The sequence below is a fragment of the Polypterus senegalus genome, chromosome 11 (assembly GCF_016835505.1).
Source record: "Polypterus senegalus isolate Bchr_013 chromosome 11, ASM1683550v1, whole genome shotgun sequence".
NCBI classification, from domain to species: domain Eukaryota; kingdom Metazoa; phylum Chordata; class Cladistia; order Polypteriformes; family Polypteridae; genus Polypterus; species Polypterus senegalus.
In genome coordinates, this window is record NC_053164.1 from 62,916,134 (window position 1) to 62,936,947 (window position 20,814).

Sequence of the window (20,814 nt, forward strand, 5' to 3'; positions counted from 1 at the left end):
TGTTAAACTCCTGATATGAAACTACAGTTGGCAAATTGATACAATTTAGGCAATATAAATACAACTAAGTTTAAATAAAATAATCTGTGGGTCAGGTTTAAAATGGGAAATCGCTGACTGAGTCAAGTTGTACACAGTTGTCTCTTTGTTATGTGTTGATAAATGAAGTTGATGCAAAACAAATGCAAATTGATTTGTAGTTAAACAGATATCTACTTCATAGAACATGACATATAGAGCTTGAAACAGACTATAGTCAACAAATTCTTGGAGTCTGTGAATTAGTCGAGAGGTAAGAGAAAATATTGTCTTTTAGAATTTTTTATTTTAAACATTTTGCAAAATTGATTCATTAGTGTCGAACTACAGCAAAACCAGTAGGAGTATTTAAATGTGGTACAATTACTGCTCTTAAAACATAAAGCTGAGCTCGTGGCTCACAAAATCAATTTGATTGCTTAGTGTTTGGAGAGGTGACGGAGGAAGGAAATTTTACAATAAACATTGCATAAAATAATATCAAAATTAGATAAAATTACTTATGTAAGGCAGTAAACAGCCATGGATGGCTCTGTTCCTGAATTTTTTATTGTCATATAGAGAGGCTGGCTGTGACTCCAGGGCATCAGCATCTTACCCTGTTGAGCTAAAAGGAACTCTCTCCATTTAGCTGAGCAAAGGTGGCTTCTGATTTTAATGGCAACTAAATGGATAATATATTACACAGTGGCACTATTACTCTATCTCTGCATCTTAGATTTACGAGCCCTCACTACACTCTACCCTCCCGGGAGTTATCCCAGAAAAGACACCAAATGTTTCGAAAGACATGTTTGTGACCCATCTGTCTATGTTAGGGTGTAAAATAAAGGGGGTTCAGTGCCCCGAGTGATTTCTTGCTGGTTACGGAGCATTAGCTTAGGTTAGTAGAAACCCTGACCAAAGAGCTAGTCATTCACAAAGCAAGCTGTCACACATACTGGAGAAAATGTGTCGTTTAGAGGATGGGAAACTACACTTAAACCTGAAGCTTGAACTTGAGCCTGAACCCCACATTCATGAACTGGACTAACCAGGTATGTATCAATTATATTGTGTTGCAATTTTTGTTATTTTTTTGCTTATGTAATTCTCCAGTGATTTTTTTTTTCAAATAACTCAAAAATATAAAAGTATGAAATGGGGTTTCATTGTACACTTTGTATCTTACTCTTTCATTGCTTCTCATTTCCTAGCTGGATTAACACTTAAATGGCAGCCCAATGTTGCGACATGTATTAGTTTTGATGCAGTTCACTTTCTTAGTAACAGTCTACAGTTACAACAGTTGCAGTTTCAGTGACAGCAAAATATTGGCCTTATCATAACACAGTCTGTAAAATCTTGGTGTTTAGTGATGCAACTGAAAACTGAAAAGCCTGTTGGCAATTTCATTGTGTAATTAATAGTCTAACATAATAATATTTCAATTAGGTGGTTTACCTCTGTTTTGTCATATGTATTTAATTCAATGCAGTTTTATGAAACAAAGGCTATCATAATATCTACAAATGTAGTATTACTAAAAATTACTGTGCAGTTGTTAAAAGATAGATTATAGTTTAGGTATCCCTTATAAACAGCTATTAACCATTTGCATGTTATAAAATGTATTATAAGCCTTTTTATCATAATATAAAAAATGACAGTAACATGTTTTGAGAGTCTTATTATTTGAATGATTATTATTTTTAATAACATAATTATTAAAACGTTTATAGACTGTTAATAGCTGGTTTATAATGGACAACTAAACTAAAGTGTAACCAAAATTATTTTTTCACAATCATATTGTACACAAATTTGCTGCTGGAAATTCTGCTGTTAATCCTTTAAATTCAGCCTCATTTTTGTCCTTTTAAAAGGCTACAACTTCATCAGTCCTTCACTTGATATTCATGTTCTTCCCTCCAAATTAAAGGCTGGACATTTCAATTTCAGTATTTAGGAAAATTAGTTATGTTATACACCAGTCAGACAGCTGAATAAGTTGCAAACTTAAGTCATTATTTTTACAAAAAATGCATTTTGAACATTATTATTATTTTCATAGGTGTTGGAATAAGCTTCCAAACACTATAAAAGTGTCAGTGAATGTGTCACAAACACCCAGAAAAAATGGTTATGAAATATATGCAAGTAATATGTCTAGTTTTACTGTTTTGAAGCAGCACAAAAAACAGGATTATTATTCTGTGTTGGTACCGCTTTCAAATAAGTATACATAGAATAGTATCCATTATTGAAAACTTATAAACTTTGTATCACTCTGAAGGGCAGATCTTTCTCTGTAAGAACAAATATAGTTGGTAAAGAAATTATACTGTGTATTCAAATTACACCAATAGTTACAAGATTCAAAAATGTCTTTAAAAAACCCTGAAGTATAAAAAGAAGAAAACATAGAAAGTGGAAAGTGATGCAGTTTGAAAGATTAATCATGCCTCTGCTTTAGTAGATAATTGTTTGCCCATCATATTGTACACAGTTGAATCAGGACATTCAATAGGGGCTCGGGGGCAGGTATTGCAGTGATACAGAGATTCAGCCATCTTTGAGGGAAAAAATAAAAACATTGCAGTGTGGTTTTGGGGTGTGTTTTTAATGCCTTTAATTGGAAAAACACTGTATTTTACTTACAATGAGGAAATTAATCTTTTTTTTTTTTTGCTTTATTGTTCAGTCCTGCCACCAGGCCCAAAACAATTCGTTGAGTTTAAAGGGTTAAGTGAATCAGTTTGTATACATTTTAAAAATACAATGCCATTTTTTGAGTTTAAAATAAGGTCTACAGAACACTGGTCAAATGTGAAAAAAACATTAAAACCGAATAAAAAGAATTTCAAAGCAACAACATTTAATTTAAAAAAATGTTTTGAGGTGCATATGTTCCTGACAAAAAAGGAAATGGGAAGTAATAAATGTTATCAGAGATTCTTGGCAATTTTCCTCCATGGATAATTATACATTTCTGTATTTGTCTGCTTATAGCAGCCTTCATGGGTGGAATTTTCATGTACATAAAGAACAATAATAGAGAAGCAAAATATTAAAAATCTATGCATGTATCTGAAGCTGTTAAGAGTGATATTGCCTTTCTACTAAGCAACTTCTAAAATGCACACATCTGTTTACATGTTCCCAAATGTTATCCAGGTGTGTCATTGCATTACAGCTAAATGTGAAGCAGGTGAAGAAAATGTTTTATAATACTAGCAACTGAATTATTGTTAACTAGCAAACCAAATAGTGTAAAAATGAACAGGTTACACTGCATATTTGGTGGCATTATAGCACAGGCATTAGAGTTGCTGTTACATGGATTTAGCATCCAGTTTTTGGGTCACATGCTGTGTTATCGTGGGATAAGTGGGACTCACAAAGTTCATTATGGATGAGTCTAACACTCACAAGACACACACACACATGCAAGAGTGATGCATGTACTATCACTCCTTAGTACTCCATAAAGAGACCCACTGCCCTTAGACACCAGAAGCTGGTGCATCTTGATTTTTGCTACCTACCAACACTCCTTACTATGTTGATCACCATTGGAATTGTCCCTTCTGAGGGCTAACCCTGTGGGAAAGATCCATCCACACCAGGAGCTATGCATAATGCTGTGCGTAGAATTCACACTATAACATGTGTGAACGCTGGCCCGGACACAGACAGACGGACATCGTATGTTCACCCAACACACGTTTATTTACAGTACTATTTACAAATAAAGTCAGTGCACTTCCCAGTCCTTTGTACCTTTCTCCTGGCCGCCTCCAGTCCTCCAGGGAGGCGGCCCCTTAAATAGGAACCCGGATGGGCTCCAGCTGCGCAGCCGGAAGCCCTCCAGGTGTCCCCTGTCTTCTTCCCCCCAGCACTTCCTGGTGTGGTGGAAGTGCTGGGCTCCAGGGTTGTTCAGGCACCGGGGCGCCGCCTGGTGGTGGCCACGGGTCCCTACAGGGCTGGGCTTCCAAGTCTTCTACCCGTGGCCCCCAACGTAACCAGGGCGGTCGCCCCCTCGCGGTCTGGGCGGTTTGGTTAGTTAAATCTGAAAACACTGATGTTCTCACATAAAATATTTCTCCTGAAACAGTAATATTTATTTGCTTTGTCTGACTTACAAATAAAGACATACAAAACGTTTATCCACATATATACAAAATATCAGTGCACCACATATATGTACTGTCATAACATAAAACAAAATACTGTATATTTATGCAAACACATAGGAGTGTAAAACATAAAACAAAATCTAAGGATGCCACTCTCAGGGTCTCACAGCACTGCTCTGTTAGTAAATATTTCACAGTTCAAATGCAGTTCATCATACCTCATCAGAGAAAGAAGCTCATGGTGCCCTTCTTTACAAAAAGTATTTGGTCCCCAAATATCTCCAAGACACCTGCCCAGTCATTGCCTCTATGGAGATTGCACATTCTGTTTGAGTGAGCTAGGTGCTGGCTAGGTGAATTTTCCATTCCAAATTAATGTGAGTGAGAGTGTCTGTGTGTGTGAGTGTGCACAAAGTGGCAGCTTCTTTGTCTAAATTCTGAGAAAAATCTTACCACAAAATACTTAGAGGCGTGAATTTTGGGGGGTGTGGGTTTGATGAATGCTTACAATGGAAATAATTTTCAATTCACAACAAACATGAGTGAAGAAGCGGAAGTTGTATCAATCAGACATATGTAAGGTGACACCCATTTTGGCATAGTTTTACGCATATAGATACTCAACAAATGGTATTGAATATACCATTTAGATTATAAAATTAAACACACTTAAAAAATGAAAAACTACAAATAATAATTCAGCTTAGCCTTAGCATGCACCTAATAAGGTTACTGAAATAATGTTATTAAAATTTAACTGACAAGACACTTCACCATAGATAAAATAAATCCACACCAAGGTATGTATGATATTCCTAGTTTTAAAACACACATATACAATGGGAAATATTAAACCAACATTAGGAAAGTTGCAAACGGATTAATTGATGAATATCACAAAAATGTTTTTTTTTTTTTCTAAAAATGACATTGATATGCTTTTTTACAATATGTTTGCAATCTCAAGAAGCAGATCAGTACTCAGGAACACTCCAAGCTTGCAAATGGATGTATTTAGTAAGTTTTAAGGCTTTTGTTTTCATCTCAGGGCCAGTGCCATACAGACCCCATTTTAAACTGCAAAAATAGGCAAGGTAATCTTTAAAATAAAAAAAACAAAATGCTTCTCTTGAGAGCATAATTTTCCATGGCAAATTGATGTATAACATAATTGTGAAAAAGTATTGTGATTAACTTTGGAAAATGTAACTATTTTGTTAAAAAATTTATGTTTAAAAATAAATTATTGATTATTAAGGAAGAAACCATGTTCTCTAAAATTTTGAGATGAGTATTTTCATGAAATTAGTGTCCTTGAGTTATTATGATGGGTTCCAAAAAATTTGACTAAACCACCTGTCCTTCCTTAATTCCTAATCTATATTTTATAATACTTTAATATTTTAATAACATAATTTTCATTCAATCTGCAGCCTACTGAAATGAAGATATCAAACAAGTTGAAATTAATCATTCTTTTTTTAACAGGTAAGTTATATAAAATTATTTTCTTTATTTTTTTTATGTAACAGTAGTTCACTTGCCTTGCGGACTGAGGTATAAGTATGATAACCCCAAAGCATGAACAAGCACATTAACCACCGGTGATATCATGAAGTCATTGCCATTTTGAAAGCTAGAAGATAATCGTAGATCACCAGCATGTTAAAACAAGGTGAAATATCCTTGTGAAGCAGTCCTAATAATTCTTGGATTTATACGTCCCTGTAGAGATCCACACCCTCAACATCGGTAAGTAGATAAGCAGTCAACCAGGTAATACATCCAAATGGCTATCCTACAAGAACGTGATAATGATACACCAGTCCTGGGTAAGTAAATATACATAATAGACTTAGGTATATTTGAGACATAGTCTGCTCAAGGTAAGTACGCTGTCAAATTAGTTAGACATGTAGAAACTTTACATTGAAGCTATAGTTCCAGTTTTTGGTTAATCCTCTTCTTACTGTTTGATTGAAAATAATTTTCAAAGGACAATAGAACTTTATTTTCACACTAAAATAAGAGAGGAACTGCTGTCTTCTTTTGAGATAACAGAAGACCTTTACATGTAAGAAGTTTATTGAGGGGAACTGTACAGACTTAATGGAATAAAAACACAATTTACTAGTCAGCTAATCATTCGTTCAAATAAATACTTTTAAAATTAGGCAGCTATTTCATAGTAAGCATTTATTTAAACATCAAATATCCATCCATCCATATCCAACCCGCTGAATCGGGTCACAGGGGTCTGCTGGAGCCAATCACAGCCAACACAGGGCACAAGGCAGGAACCAATCCCAGGCAGGGTACCAACCCACCGCAGGATGCACACACAAACACACCCACACACCAAGCACACACTAGGGCCAATTTAGAATTGCCAATCCACCTAACCTCTTTGGAATGTGGGAGGAAACCTGAGCGCCCAAAGGAAACCCATGCAGACACGGCGAGAACATGCAAACTACACGCAGGGAGGACCTGGGAAGCGAACCTGGGTCTCCTAACAGCGAGGCAGCAGTGCTACCACTGCGCCACCGTGCCACCCTTAACATAAAATATAATCAGGGAATTCTTCAATTAGAACTAACAGTGGGACATGAATTCAAACTAGCTATAAAACTCTTGATGAACAAAAATAAAAATGCACACAGCCACTAATGTGAATGTCTCCTTTTAAATGAAAATGATAACAGCCATATTCCCAAATCAATATTTTCTCCCAACTCTGGATTTAGGAAAATGGCCAGCAAAGGATGCCAAAATACTAAATAATGAAACATTCAGTGCCAGAATACTCCTGACCTGAGAGAGATACCTCTATTTCACATTCCGGCTGGGACATCATAATTATGAAGGGAAGCAACATGGACTCTCAACCCTATAGGGGCCTGCGGTCACCGCCAGGGGGCGCCCCGATGCCTGAGGAGCCCTGGCCCTCAGCACTTTCGCCACACCTGGAAATACTAGGGGGAAGAAGACCAGGAACACCCGGAGTGCTTCTGGGTGCACATCCAGGACTTCCACCACACCAGGGAGTGCCGGCAATAGCTCATTTGGAGGCACCTGGAGCACGTCCAGGTGGATATAAAAGGGGCCGCCTCTCTCCATTCGATGGCTGGAGTCAGGAGGAAGAAAGACAAAGCTCGGGAGGAGAGGAGTGGAGGCAGACCTAGAGAAAGAGGCATTGTATGAGGCCTGGACTTTGGGGGAGTATTGGGTTGTGTGTTTCACTGTAAATATGGAAAATGTAAATAAACGTGTGTTGGTTAGTGAACCATTGGTGTCCGCCTGTCTGTGTCTGGGTAATATTCCACAATGACATCCCAGATGGGACACTCCACCTGATACAAGGCAGGGACTTGTCTATTTAAATAATTTTAAGGACGGCCTGGTGCAGCAATTGAGCCCAAACACGCACTGCGGGAGCAGTGAGCACACAACCCCGCGGGAGTGACTCACCCCACAGACCAACACCGGTCCACAGAAGGGCCATTTCCCCCTAGTGCAGAGTGACAGCAAGCTGCTGCCCCCGGGACCTAACAAAAAGAGCTGCAGCCCTCAATAAAAAAGGTTGAGGACCCTGGTAGTGGGTACACTAAAAACAAATAAAAAACTGAAAAAAAATCTTGAAATGCAGCCACATTACACAGCAAATCTGTAATTGCTAGATATTTCTCTTAGAAAAAGTGAAGATTCAAAACCATTAGGATTTAGAAATAGACAGGGAGAAGCTAATATTAGCTTGGTCAGGTCTGCATTGTCCAAAATGCATTGTGATTTGCCATTTTTTTTTTCTATTTTAAATTGCAAGAATTACAGCTATTTCAATATTTAATTTCACTATATCTAATTCTATATTTCTTCACAATTTATAAACCTACTGCAGTACATGTAATTGCCAGAGATGTGCCTAGGCCATATTTGGTTTATTTGTTTATCAGTTTTTGGGCAATAAAAAAAAAATAATGGATAAAGCTACTTGATTAAGTAAACCTATTTTGTTGTTTGCCCATTTTCAAAATTTTGTATATGTTGTAAAGAAAAGCAAAATTGTGATTCACCTGTTATTAACGATTATGTTTTACGGTGTAAAAGTGTCCAGGAAATGCACTTTAACCTCTAAGGTTCTTTTTAAATTGGTGGACAAGTGAAATGAAATGCCTAAACTGTTAGCATTGATTCACACAAACATCCTGCAAAACTTATCTATTCAACATTCTCTCAGCATAGAGAAGTTCAAATACAAAGCAAGAACTTCTCAACACTGGCAGAGGCTAGCTACCTCAACTTTGGTGCCTTACCAGGGGCTAGAAAGCACTCTGCTCACAAAGTGTTCCTGCCAGGATTCTCTTACTTGTTGATTTGTCTTCAGATAGCTTCCCCTGAAAAGGTTACACTTTAGATTACCCTAGCAAAAGCCAGAAACTGCTGCTCCTATCAGATTTTTGTATCCAGTTGGCTACCTTTGGAAGGGCTACACAGTCTAACAGAAGCCAAGGCCTAATCACTGACTATACATAACCTAAATGGAAAAGTTCATTTCATTCCTAAATGTCAGTAAACAACAGGGCAACTTCAGCAAAGCAATGCTCCAGCTATTTCAATCATTACTCACATTTATTTGAAGGACAAACCGAATGTTAGATATGAAAACATACAACATAAACAAATCAAATCAAGGTCACACAGCAAGCTTTGTTTCAAGTGCTGTAGCTTTGATTGTTGTAGTCCAGGGGTGCCCACACTTTTTCGGCTTGCAAGCTACTTTTAAAATGACCAAGTCGAAATGATCTACCTACATTAAAAATGCAATATAAAGACTGGCGTCCTTTAACATCTGCAATAGGATGCTGCAGATGTTCTATCAGACGGTTGTGGCGAGTTCCCTCTTCTATGCGGTGGTGTGCTGGGGAGGCAGCATTAAGAAGAGGGCCGCCTCATGCCTGGACAAACTGGTGAGGAGGGCGGCTCTATTGTAGGCAAGGACCTGGACAGTTTCTCTTTCTTAGATCTCTTTTCGGAATGAAGTCAGTTTCGTAGTTTTTTTGAACAGTTCGAAAGTGCCTTTCCACATTTTCCTTCTTCGGAATAGCAATCATAGTTTGACAGATCAGACAAACACACTTCGTTTGTGACACTGTGAGAAAAAAAATCCTCTTCCAATTCCACATCCAGCCCATACCCTCCCCAAACATTTTTTTTTAATCCCTTCTTTAGTTGATATAAAATGGAAGGCTAACTAGATCACTTAGATAGCCAGAGTTTTGCAATGGCTCGCTCGTTTGATTGTGTGTGCAGGATGACCAGTGTGTTGGAAGAAAAGAGATCTCAGACTGGTCGCCCTGTATGTCAATCAAGTGGCAAATGCCATAGGGAGGATGTATAAACTAATGTTTAAACATTTTTTTTAATGCATCGTGATCTACCTGCACTACCTTTCCGATCTACTGGTCGATCGTGATCGACGTTATGGGCACCCCTGTTATAGTCTTTTGTTTTATTCAGCCAGGTACATTGCTTGCTCTGTATGTCTCACCAGGATGTATTCTCTTTGGCAGCTGTTTCTCTCTCTCCTCCTCCTTATGCTTATTATAAAATCCTTTGTATTTATAGAGTCTTGCTGACTGCCTTATGCAAGATGTTGCCTAAGTCAAAAATTTTGGACCACCCATGGTCTGGTTGATTGTTAATTAAATTACTTTTAGATAGAGACATGAAACATGTTAATCTTAAAGTCCCAAGCGTCCTTTTCACTTATTCTTGCAAGCAAAATACACTGGTCACTTTATCTAAGCTTAAACATACACATTCTAATAGACAATGCCACTCTTAACAATTTCATACTTATTTTCCCAGAATACCTGTCTATGTCTATTTTGCATGTACCCCAGGATTTTATCTAATTTCAAATTCTACTCTCTTGGAAGACTACCTCCTGAATATTAAAGAGCTAGTGAGGTCATTTGTACCCATTTGATATTTCAGTTACAGACCATTACCCACATGAGCTCTGAGCGCACAAGTTAAGAGTTATTATATAATAATTCCAAAATAGAAACAGATCTTATATATAAACGTTTACGTGTGGAGGTTTGTGTGTGTTTGTCTGTCCGGCCCGGAAGTGAGAGGTGGAATTGGAGTAAGGTCTCCATCTCTGAGGAAACACAAGCGGGGCCAGCACATCAGCAAAACGAAACCTCTGAAGAAAAGATTGCTTGCTTAGCCGCTAATACAGAATCCAGACGAGCACATTAGCAAAACGGTATCCCTTTTTCTTTTCCTCCCTCCGCTAATACACAAGCGATGCAAGCATCTCGGCAAAATGAAACCTCCGAGGAGAGAGATGCCCAGAGTAGTTCCTTTCAATTACCTGACATCTCTACATTTCAATTTTTTTCTGATGATTGCAATAGATTCTAAGACCTAGTTATTATATAAAACACACAAATTAAATATTACGAGTTGTACTGAGCATACAATAGTATTACATCTGATTACACAGATTATAATAGCATCACACTACTAGGAGCTTTGTTTTGGTAGACATATATGTGAATAGTAATAGGTGACTTCAAACTGGCTCCGGGTGACAGTGTTCTGTGATGACTTGCAAGTCCCAGGCGTCTGCCTTAATGCTGGCTTATTAATTTGTTTTTGGTGTATAGTATATTGCATTTGGTTTGTCTGTGTGTATATGTGTGTATGGGGGCAGGAGAACCGTAGTGTCTGTAAACCAGTCCTGAATTAAGTATTCTTTTTTTTCTGAAAAAAAAAAAAAAAATCTGTAAGCCTAAACTGTCAGCATACCATAACAAGGAATTGTTAAATAAGATATTTTGTCCTGGCAGTAGATTAATGTTACAGGTTTCTAGATGTATTCCAAACAACTGAATCACTTATTATTGCAAAAACTCTCATTCTGTCTTGGTATTTTTCTTTTCTGTATTCCAGACTCCATATTACTTATTTCCTGCAGTGGAAATGATTTTTATTTTGTACCAACTCCTATGACATGGAATGCAGCTCAGAGCTTCTGTAGAATCAGTATCAACTCGGATCTGGTAACTGTTACAAGTGAAGACATGCATCAGCAGCTGGTACAAATTTCAAGAAATTATAGTTATTATAATTATTTTTGGGTAGGGCTCTATAATGACAGAAACAACTGGAAATGGTCCAATGGAGACAACATAAATTATTCTAATTGGAAAAGGAACTTGTTTTGTGCTTACATCAAGGCAGATGGATCCTGGATGGATACTGTCTGTGAGTTTAGGAAGACTTTTATTTGCTACAAAGGTACTGGACAAGTTTGATTATCTAAAACTTCCAAGTTTATATTTAATACACGTTTGTATTTTAAAATATATTTAAATGTTAACTTAGTAATTCAGTTATTTTAGTATCTTTATGCTAACTTTTTATGCATATATTTTATAGCATCCAAAATTGCAAATAGATTTGAAATATTGCATCCTATGATTTCCCAGACTAAAATCTTATTAGTTCCTTTGACAAGACAAAAATATTTTGTTTCTTCTTTTATGTTTTTGCTGTTGAACACATGAAAAAACACAAAACACCATAACATATGCAAAAAAGGACAAGTACTAACCTAACTGTAGTGGCTGTAGTGTATTAGCTGTGGTTTCAAGCAAAAGGTGGAGCACTGGATCTTGATCCCTTTGTGTTGCCCCTTTTGCTTGAAACCACAACAAATACACCAGAGCCACTAAAATTGCAAATATCATAGAACAACAGCTAACACAAGTTCAAAGCTGTCTGTGCACTTTCTGCCTTTAGGAGTCTACACAAAGCCTGAGCTAAACATTGGCTTGAGATTGCACACTCATTGGTAACTCAATGGTTTCCCTATCTATGTATTTTTAAAAATCCATTCCATGCACCATTCAAGTTCCCATTAAGATATTTGGTTAAAGAATAATTCAGTAGGGGGGATAAAGATGGCGTCTCTTAGTAGTTTGCTTCAGTTGAACAGTGTTAGTTTTAGTGTTTGGTATTGGTTTGAGTAATTCAATGTTGCATACTCAGGAGTGGTTAACTGAAATGTAAAGTAAAGGGAGAGAAGACCAGGCAAAAAAAATCAAGAATTGTTTTAATAATTTACACACAGCATCTGAATTTGGAATAGGGGCTCTAATGAAGGCAGGTTATAGACTTTTTCAGTTACATTCTTATTAAAATTTCAAACCTACATAAACAAGGTTAAGAATCCCCTTTTGTCAATATTGGTGATTGGTTTTCATTTAAAAGCATACTCTAACAAAAACTGGTTACTGCTTGTTAATTTCAATTTCTAAAGATTCATCTTCAGTTATGCCTTACTAAAGTTTTTCTTTAAGAAAAGAAGAATTGTGGACATTGTTATTTTCTTTGAAATGAGTGAACTCTGTGCTGTTTACTTGTTTAGTTTTAGAAATAAACAACGCCAGAGACTGCATTGTTAAGAAGAAGTTCCTTTCCTTCTTTGTTGAATATATGTTTGTATATATTTTTTTATTCCATCTAGACATATGAACTGTAAATACAAACAGCATTTGGAACATTAACACTTTTTTCTTATCTGCTTATGTTTCAAGTGACCACTACTACTGTAGCTCCCAAAGAGACTGCAATTTGTGTGCTGTTTCTTCTTGAGATGCTCTCGGCACACTTGTTTTTGCACTACTAGCCTTAAATGTTTGTATGACCAGGATCACTCCATTGCTCCACTTTGTTCTCCATTGAAAGCTGTCTTGTCTGGTAATTGGTAATATCTGATTGAAATCAGCAAACCCTTATCTGGCTCTGGCATTGTCCTTCACAATAGAAATTTTGTGCTTAGTGGAACAAATGATCATTCTAGAGCTGCATAGTCATTGCTCCATTTTTTCTCTTTGAATATTGGGCAGGTGCCAAAGCATCTGCCCATATTGGCCTCTTCTAAGGAGTAAAACCCTTGGAAGACAAGTTTGACATGCTGGGTTTTTCCAATGACCACATCCATGACCTGGGCAGATTGTTACATTCCTTCTCTTCTTTGGTTTTTACTTTCAGTATATCTGTCATATTTCTAATAATGCCTTGTCTGCTCTCTTACTAATCCCCATTAACTGATCACTCCATCTATGCACTTCTCAACTCTTTCACTCCCTTTACAAAGCCTGACTTGGCTCTATACTCTCTGTAGTGAAAATCATTTTACCAACCTCTTTCTAGTCTTACTCTGGACTCACAGCATCTCCAATTTCAGCTGAATTTCTGGGAATTATTTGTTAAAGAGATCCTAATTACTAATTTAATTACCAGTCTACTCCAGAATTTTAACTTGAATCAGCTTGAATGGGCAGAGCTACCATACCTCTCCTTTAAGGTGACTGTTATATGTTAGTGTGCAGTCAAGTTATTTAGCTAAACAAAGACAGGAAGAATTCAAATTGAGAAATACCTGTCTTCTATGAGAAATTGGCACTTATCCTGTCCTAACTCCCTACTTATGTTACTCTATCTAAGAGTGCTGCTGTTTTCACATTAAATGTGTGCATTTCATGAGAAAGACAAAAAAGTTCTTTCATTCACTAAATACTGTACATTCACTTTTATGGAAATTTTCTACATGATTTATGGACTATGAATGTGTTGCATCTTTACTTTAAAAACCTGGTTTCATTATTGTGTTTTTGGAAATCCATTTTTGCATGAAACTTTGTAGAAGCTGAGATGTGGCAGCAATGGACATTTGTAAATTCATGTATAACAGTGGGAGAGGCAGATGGAACAGTAGGAGTAAGAAAGAAAGTGTAGTAGTTGCCAGAGACTCCAAGAATTTTATTAAATCATTTTTATACTGTATATCATCTATGCTATTGTAAAGGAAATGTGTACTTGGAGGCTGACATGTTCAGATGTTAAAAAGAAAAATAATTTATAAAAGTACTATCCTAATTAAATACAATTCACACAATGAATACATTTACATGTGCTTTGATAACCCGGTTATTCCCATAAAGCTGGTTTCAAAAAGGTTTCAAAGTATACCATTATTCCTGTTTTTGGCATATTGGTTTCTGAGAAACTAGGTTAACACAAGTAGATCTCTCCATGAGTAACCTAGTTATGTTGCCATGTAAACCCTTAACCGGGTTGCAGTTAAGAATTTCATATGCATATCTGTTGCACTCAGTTATCCTGTACAAGTCTATGGCCAGTTACATCTAGCAGCCACAGGTACAAAACTGTGGAAGAAGCCACAAAGATAAATTTCCTGAGGCAAATGCTCAGGCAATCGCATTATTCCTTCTCCTGGGTGAAATAATCTGTTTCAGTATTTCAAAAATGGTCAATTTATGTTAATGATCTGAAATTACAGTGCTAGGCTCAGCAGCCCAATCTTGGGAGACACAAGTTCCATGCTTGTTTAATGATTCATGGCAGCCAATGATATTGTTTGACTGTTTCTTGCACAGCTTAATAATGTTGGAGCATTTTAACAGGGGAGATCTCCAAAACAGGACTTGCACACGTAAACAGGGTTTTTTAAGAAACTAGGTGTCTATCCTAACTAGGTTTCTCACTGTATCCTGGTTTTGTGAGTGCATGTAAACACACACAATGTGAAACTAATATACATTCACAGATAAAATTATGACTATATAAAACTTTGGTGCATTGTTTTTAATTTTCTGTTTTATGTCTATCAGCTCTAGGAATGAAGAATGATATATGATTTGACTGTAGGTATATTCTCCCTGTTTAACTTTTATAAGTATATCAATAATTAATGTGTTTATTTTGATCACAGAAACTAATAACATCAGTGGGAGATATTTCTGGATAAATGAGAGTATGACATGGAGCAGTGCTCAGAACTACTGTCGAGTAAACTACACAGACCTGGTCAGCATAAGAAATGAGAGTGAAAATGAAAAGATAATGAAGGAAGCACAAGGTAGTCCCTTCTGGATTGGCCTGTTCAATGATGGCTGGACATGGTCTGATGGAGGGAATTCAGCATTTCGAAACTGGGATTTAAATTGGCATTTGAATACTGAAGACTGGACAAGTGAATTATGCGGAATGATTAGAGTTAATGGAGGCTGGAATGTCTATCAGTGCAACTATAGATCATTCTTCTTCTGCAGTAACAGTAAGTTACTTTTTTTTTCTTGCCATCCTTATAGATATGCTAGAAAGAGCTTAAGCTTTGAGAAAGCATAATAACAAAAATTAATTCAAAACACACAGATATTCTTAATTATCTTATTTGGCAGATTAATAAAATGAAACATTATTTGTTGTAATACTGTAGTTATGAAAACTGAAAAAAAAATTACAGTTTTCTTACTTTTTATATTTTTTGCTGAATAATGCATTTACCAATATGTGTACATCCATTTTAATTAATTATTTTCTCTCAGAATTGCAAATATTTCACGTTTAAAAAGATAAATAACAAATCAGAATATACTGCTCACATGTGAACTCTGTTTTTTAGGAGTCTGTGGACCATCGTCTTGCACTATAACATATATTTTTGTATCAGTTGCATTGTCCTGGTATGATGCTCAGAAGTACTGTAGATCAAATTACACTGACCTGGTAACTGTTGATAACCAAGCAGTCAATAACCAGGTGATTCAAGTCAATGCGAATAATGGATGGATTGGGCTCAGACATGGAAACGATACTTGGCAGTGGTCCAATGGAGACAAAATAACCTACACGAAATGGAGACCATCCCGTTACTGTGCTCAGGTTCAATCAGATGGCTCCTGGAGAGATTCAAGTTGTAGTGAGCAGATCTCTTTCATGTGCTACAATGGTAAATATATTTCTTATGATATATTGTTATAACAGTGCTGTTGCTGTTTCAAGCTGAATAAAGCTGGTGTTAAAGTACTGAGATTCAGCTTCGTGTTTTGAGGAGCAAGATGGAGACTCGCACTTCACAGCGCACACACACACAGTCACAATGCTGTAGTAAACAGATGTTGACTATATGAGTGAGGCACACAGACTCACACGGAGAATAGGAGACGATTGCCAGAGAGAGAGAGAGAGAGAGAGACGCGCTTGGCGAGCGAGCGAGCGACATAAGGAGAGAGAGAAGTTTGGGTTTGGCCCGAACATTTGTGCATGGATTAAATTACTGTATACTAACCCAGAAGCTTCAGTTTGCATCAATAACATTTGCTCAGACTACTTTAAACTAGAACGTGGCACAAGACAAGGATGCCCTTTGTCACCACTGCTGTTTGCAATTGCCATTGAACCACTGGCAATACATTGTCGAAATACTGATCAGATAAAGGGGATTAGCAGAGAAGGACTGGAACAGAAAATCTCATTATATGCAGATGACATGGTACTGTATATATCGGATCCAGAAAATTCTGTGCCTGCAGTCTTAGCAGCACTCACAGAATTTCAAAAGCTCTCTGGTCTCAGAATTAATCTGAATAAAAGTGTACTCTTTCCGTGAATTCTAAGCATATAATATTAGATTAGACACCCTTCCTTTTATCATTGCAGAACAGTTTAAATACCTCGGGGTAAACATCACAAGTAAACATAAAGCTCTTTATCAACAAAATTTCGTCGTCTGTATGGAAAAAATTAAACAAGACTTGCATAGATGGTCAACCCTTCATCTCACACTAGCTGGAAGAATTAACACTGTTAAGATGAATATTCTTCCTAAGCTCCTTTTTTTATTTCAAAACATACCAATATACATTAATAAATCGTTCTTTAAGCAATTAGATTCAACAATAACCTCATTTATTTGGAATTCTAAACATCCACGCATCAAAAGAGCGACCCTACAAAGACAAAAGGCAGAAGGCGGCATGGCTCTACCTAACTTCTCAGTTTTATTACTGGGCAAATATACAGTCGATAAGAACCTGGACACAAATAGAAGAACATACACAGGCATGGACCGCAATAGAAGTAAAATCCTGCAGTACTTCTTTGTATTCCTTGCTTTGTGCTCCAATAAACACACGTTATCGGCAATACACTAATAACCCAATTGTGCTCCACTCACTTAGAATCTGGAACCAATGTAGAAAGCATTTTAAGACGGAGAAGCTTCTTTCTGTGGCACCCTGCAAAAGAACCACCTCTTTCAACCCTCACAAACATATGCAGTTTTTAATATCTGGAAAAATTTGGAATTAACTTGCTTAGAGATCTTTATATAGACAACGTCTTTGCATCCTATGAACAATTACGTTCCAAATTTAACATTCCAGCTACAAATTTCTTTCACTATCTTCAAATCAGGAACTTTGTTAAACAGAACCTTCCAGATTTTCCTCATCTTGCACCCTCATCCACGCTGGAAAAATTATTGCTCAATTTCAAGGAGTTAGACTCCATCTCTACAATATATAAAATCCTTTTACAATCCCTTCCTTTCAAAGATCCAAGAGGACACTGGGAAAATGACCTCTCAATTAATATATCAGAAAAGGAGTGGAAAGTAGCAATGCAGAGAATTCACTCAAGCTCCATATGCAAAGCATACAATTATACAACTCAAAATTATATATCGAGCACATCTGTCTCGACTAAAACTCTCAAAATGTTTCCAGGGCATGATCCAACCTGCGAACGTTGCAACCAAGCCCCAGCCTCACTGGGTCACATGTTCTGGGCCTGCACCAAATTAACATTATTCTGGACAAAATTTTTAATTACCTCTCAGACAGTCTTGGACTCACAATCCCTCCTAACCCATTAACAGCTGTGTTTGGGGTTCTTCCAGAGGGTCTTAAAGTGGAGAAAGACAAACAAACTGTGATTGCATTCACTACACTGTTGGCACGCAGACTTATTCTGATAAACTGGAAGAACCCAAACTCTCCTCTTTTAAGTCAGTGGGAAACTGATGTGTTATATTATTTAAAATTGGAAAAATCAAATACTCAGTTAGAGGATCTGTGCAGACTTTTTCAAAACATGGCAGGATCTAATCAGTAATATTTTGAAATGATTTTATAAAGCACAGAGAATTTGTTGATTTAGGTATTTTTAAAAGCCTTAAATTTTACACCGTTTGGCTTGCTCTCTCTCTCAAGGGTGGGGATCGATCTGTTCTTAGCATAATTCTTTTTTTTTTTTTTTTTTGTAAAACTTGATTGCTATTTTTTGATTGTAATAAAATTAATAAATAAATAAATTAAAAAAAAAAAAAAAAAAGGAGAGAGAGAGAGAGACGCTGGCGCTAGCGAGTGAGCGAAATTAGGAGAGAGAGAGAGACGCGCTGGGCGAACGAGTGAGCGAGATAAGGAGAGAGAGAGACACGCTGGGCGAGCGAGTGAGATAAGGAGAGAGAGAGAAGAACCATAAGCTCAGTTGTAATCACATGACGCTCAGCAGACAAAGTGTATCCATACTACTCGTATTGCAGAGACATTGCTCGTTTATCAAGTCAAAATTTATTAAAAATTTTTGCTCGTCTTGCAAAACACTCGAAAAAAAAAGTTACCCGTAAACCGAGGTTCCGCTATATATATACACATATATATATATATATACATATATACATCTATACTACTAAAAGGCAAAGCCCTCACTGACTCACTCACTCACTGACTCACTGACTGACTCATCACCCGTGTGGGTGGAAGGCTGAAATTTGGCAGGCTCATTCCTTACAGCTTACTTACAAAAGTTAAGCAGGTTTTATTTCGAAATTCTACGCATAACGGTCGACAACGTCTGCCATGTTGAACTTTCTTATTTATGGCCCTATCTTCATGAAATTTAGTAGGTGGCTTCCCTGCGCTAAACGAAACCGATGTACGTACTTATTTCAATGGTATGACGCCACTGTCGGCCGCCATATTGAACTTTCCAACATATACATATATATACAGTATATACATATACATATACATATACACACACATATATATATATACATATACATATATACTGTATACATTGTGAACTTGGACCCGGACACAGAGAGACGGACATCTTTGTTTCCACCAAACACTGTTTATTTACAATAATATTTACAATAATCACGTGCACAAACCCCAGTGCCTCCAGCACTGATTCCCCCAATGTCCAGGCCACACAGTCCTGTGCCTCTTTTCCGCCTGGCGCCTCCAGTCCTCACTCCAGCTCCGTCCTCTTCCACCCGACTTCCACTAATGACTGGAGGGAGGCTCCTTTATAGGAACCGGATGGGCTCCAGCTGCTTCCGGCAATCTCCGCGGACACACCCCGTGTGGCGGAAGTGCCGGCTGCGCCTGAAGCCGTCCGGGTGTCCCTGTCGTCTTCCCCGGCACTTCCTGGTGTGGCGGAAGTGCCGGGCTACCGGGATAATAAGGCACTGGGGCGCCGCCTGGCGGTGGCCACGGGCCCCTACAGGGCTGGGCTTCCAAGCCCTCTACCCGAGGCCTCCAGTATAACCAGGACGGACGCCCCCTCTCGGTCTGGAGGAGGCACAAGCCCTCCTCTGGTCCTCCTGGGCGTCCCGGCCAGGGACCACAACATATATATACATATATATACATATACATATATGTGTATATATATACAGTATGTATGTGTCTATATGTGTGTGTATAGCTTTGGTCACTGAGTGCAAGGGAAAAATAATAAAATGTAGTCTATAAGTTATTAAACAGTAAAACATTAATGTTTTAAGAAGTAAAGCTACATTGAGCACTACCGGAGTGGTTTTGAGTAAACTACATTTTAAAGACGGTGTAACACAACAGGTAAGTAGTACTAACAGCATCTAAAATGTACAGTATATGGATGATCTCTCGGTAGTAGATCCCTTTTGAAAGGTGCTACACGACGCTGTGGTATAGAAATTACATTTTCTATGTGAATGTCCAAATTTCTGCCTCTGGTAATGTGCCTTACTGGCATTACTGGCAATTAAAGAAAATTAGTTTTGTGTAATCTGCAGTGTTAAGAGAGAAAGGCTTTGGTTTGGAATAAAAGGAAAAAAGGTGTAAAGAAAGGAAAGTTGCCTTTTTCTTTTATATAGTGTAGAGATGTCTTAAACTTACGATATGAGCGCCTTTTGGGGACAGTCGCGGTGGTTCTTGTGTAGACTGGTGAGACGTCCCTGCCATTAATCGGCTGTGATGGCACTGTCGGTCCTCCACTCCTGTGTGTGTCTTCATAATCCGAGCTGACAACCTCATAATCGTATACGTGCAAAAGAAAGTGCTATGTGCCTTAATATTAGTTTGCCGCGGTGTAGAAAAGGGATCCCATGTTTGCACTTGTCTGGGCTATAGCTCAGGGGGAGGAGGAAAAAAATTTAAAGTGCTCACTTTGACTTAAGGCAGAAGCGCAGTCAGCGTCTCAAAGGCTGTCACAGCTATGCGCGTGCGCGCAGGCTGCTCGAGTTTTGCAGGGATGGAGACGCCACTTTTTGCAGAGACGTTCACGTGACGCGCTTTCTTTCGACTCTTACATTTTTGTAGCTGTGGTGTGTGCATGAATGTAATCGATGTACCAGGAAATCATGCACTGACAAAAGTTCCCCTGTGCTTGGAATGCAAAGTGTGATTAAATGCGTTATTTTTTTAACGCGTTATGGAGTACATGCATCGAAGCTTCTCAGCTGTGCTTGTGCTAAGAAAAGGAAACATTTTAAAAATAACGT

At 37.7% G+C, this 20,814-nt stretch overlaps 1 protein-coding gene across 1 annotated transcript in view; it reads left to right on the forward strand.

Moving 5' to 3' along the window:
• Positions 1-282: 282 nt before the first annotated feature.
• Positions 283-20,814, forward strand: part of LOC120538559 (secretory phospholipase A2 receptor-like) — a 34,654-nt gene continuing 14,122 nt past the window's right edge. The window contains exons 1-5 of the mRNA XM_039767955.1: positions 283-1,076; positions 5,591-5,645; positions 11,121-11,468; positions 14,971-15,315; positions 15,664-15,990. Of these exons, the coding sequence (XP_039623889.1) occupies positions 1,059-1,076; positions 5,591-5,645; positions 11,121-11,468; positions 14,971-15,315; positions 15,664-15,990 (1,093 nt within the window). The 5' untranslated portion in view covers positions 283-1,058. The remainder of the gene's footprint in view (positions 1,077-5,590; positions 5,646-11,120; positions 11,469-14,970; positions 15,316-15,663; positions 15,991-20,814) is intronic.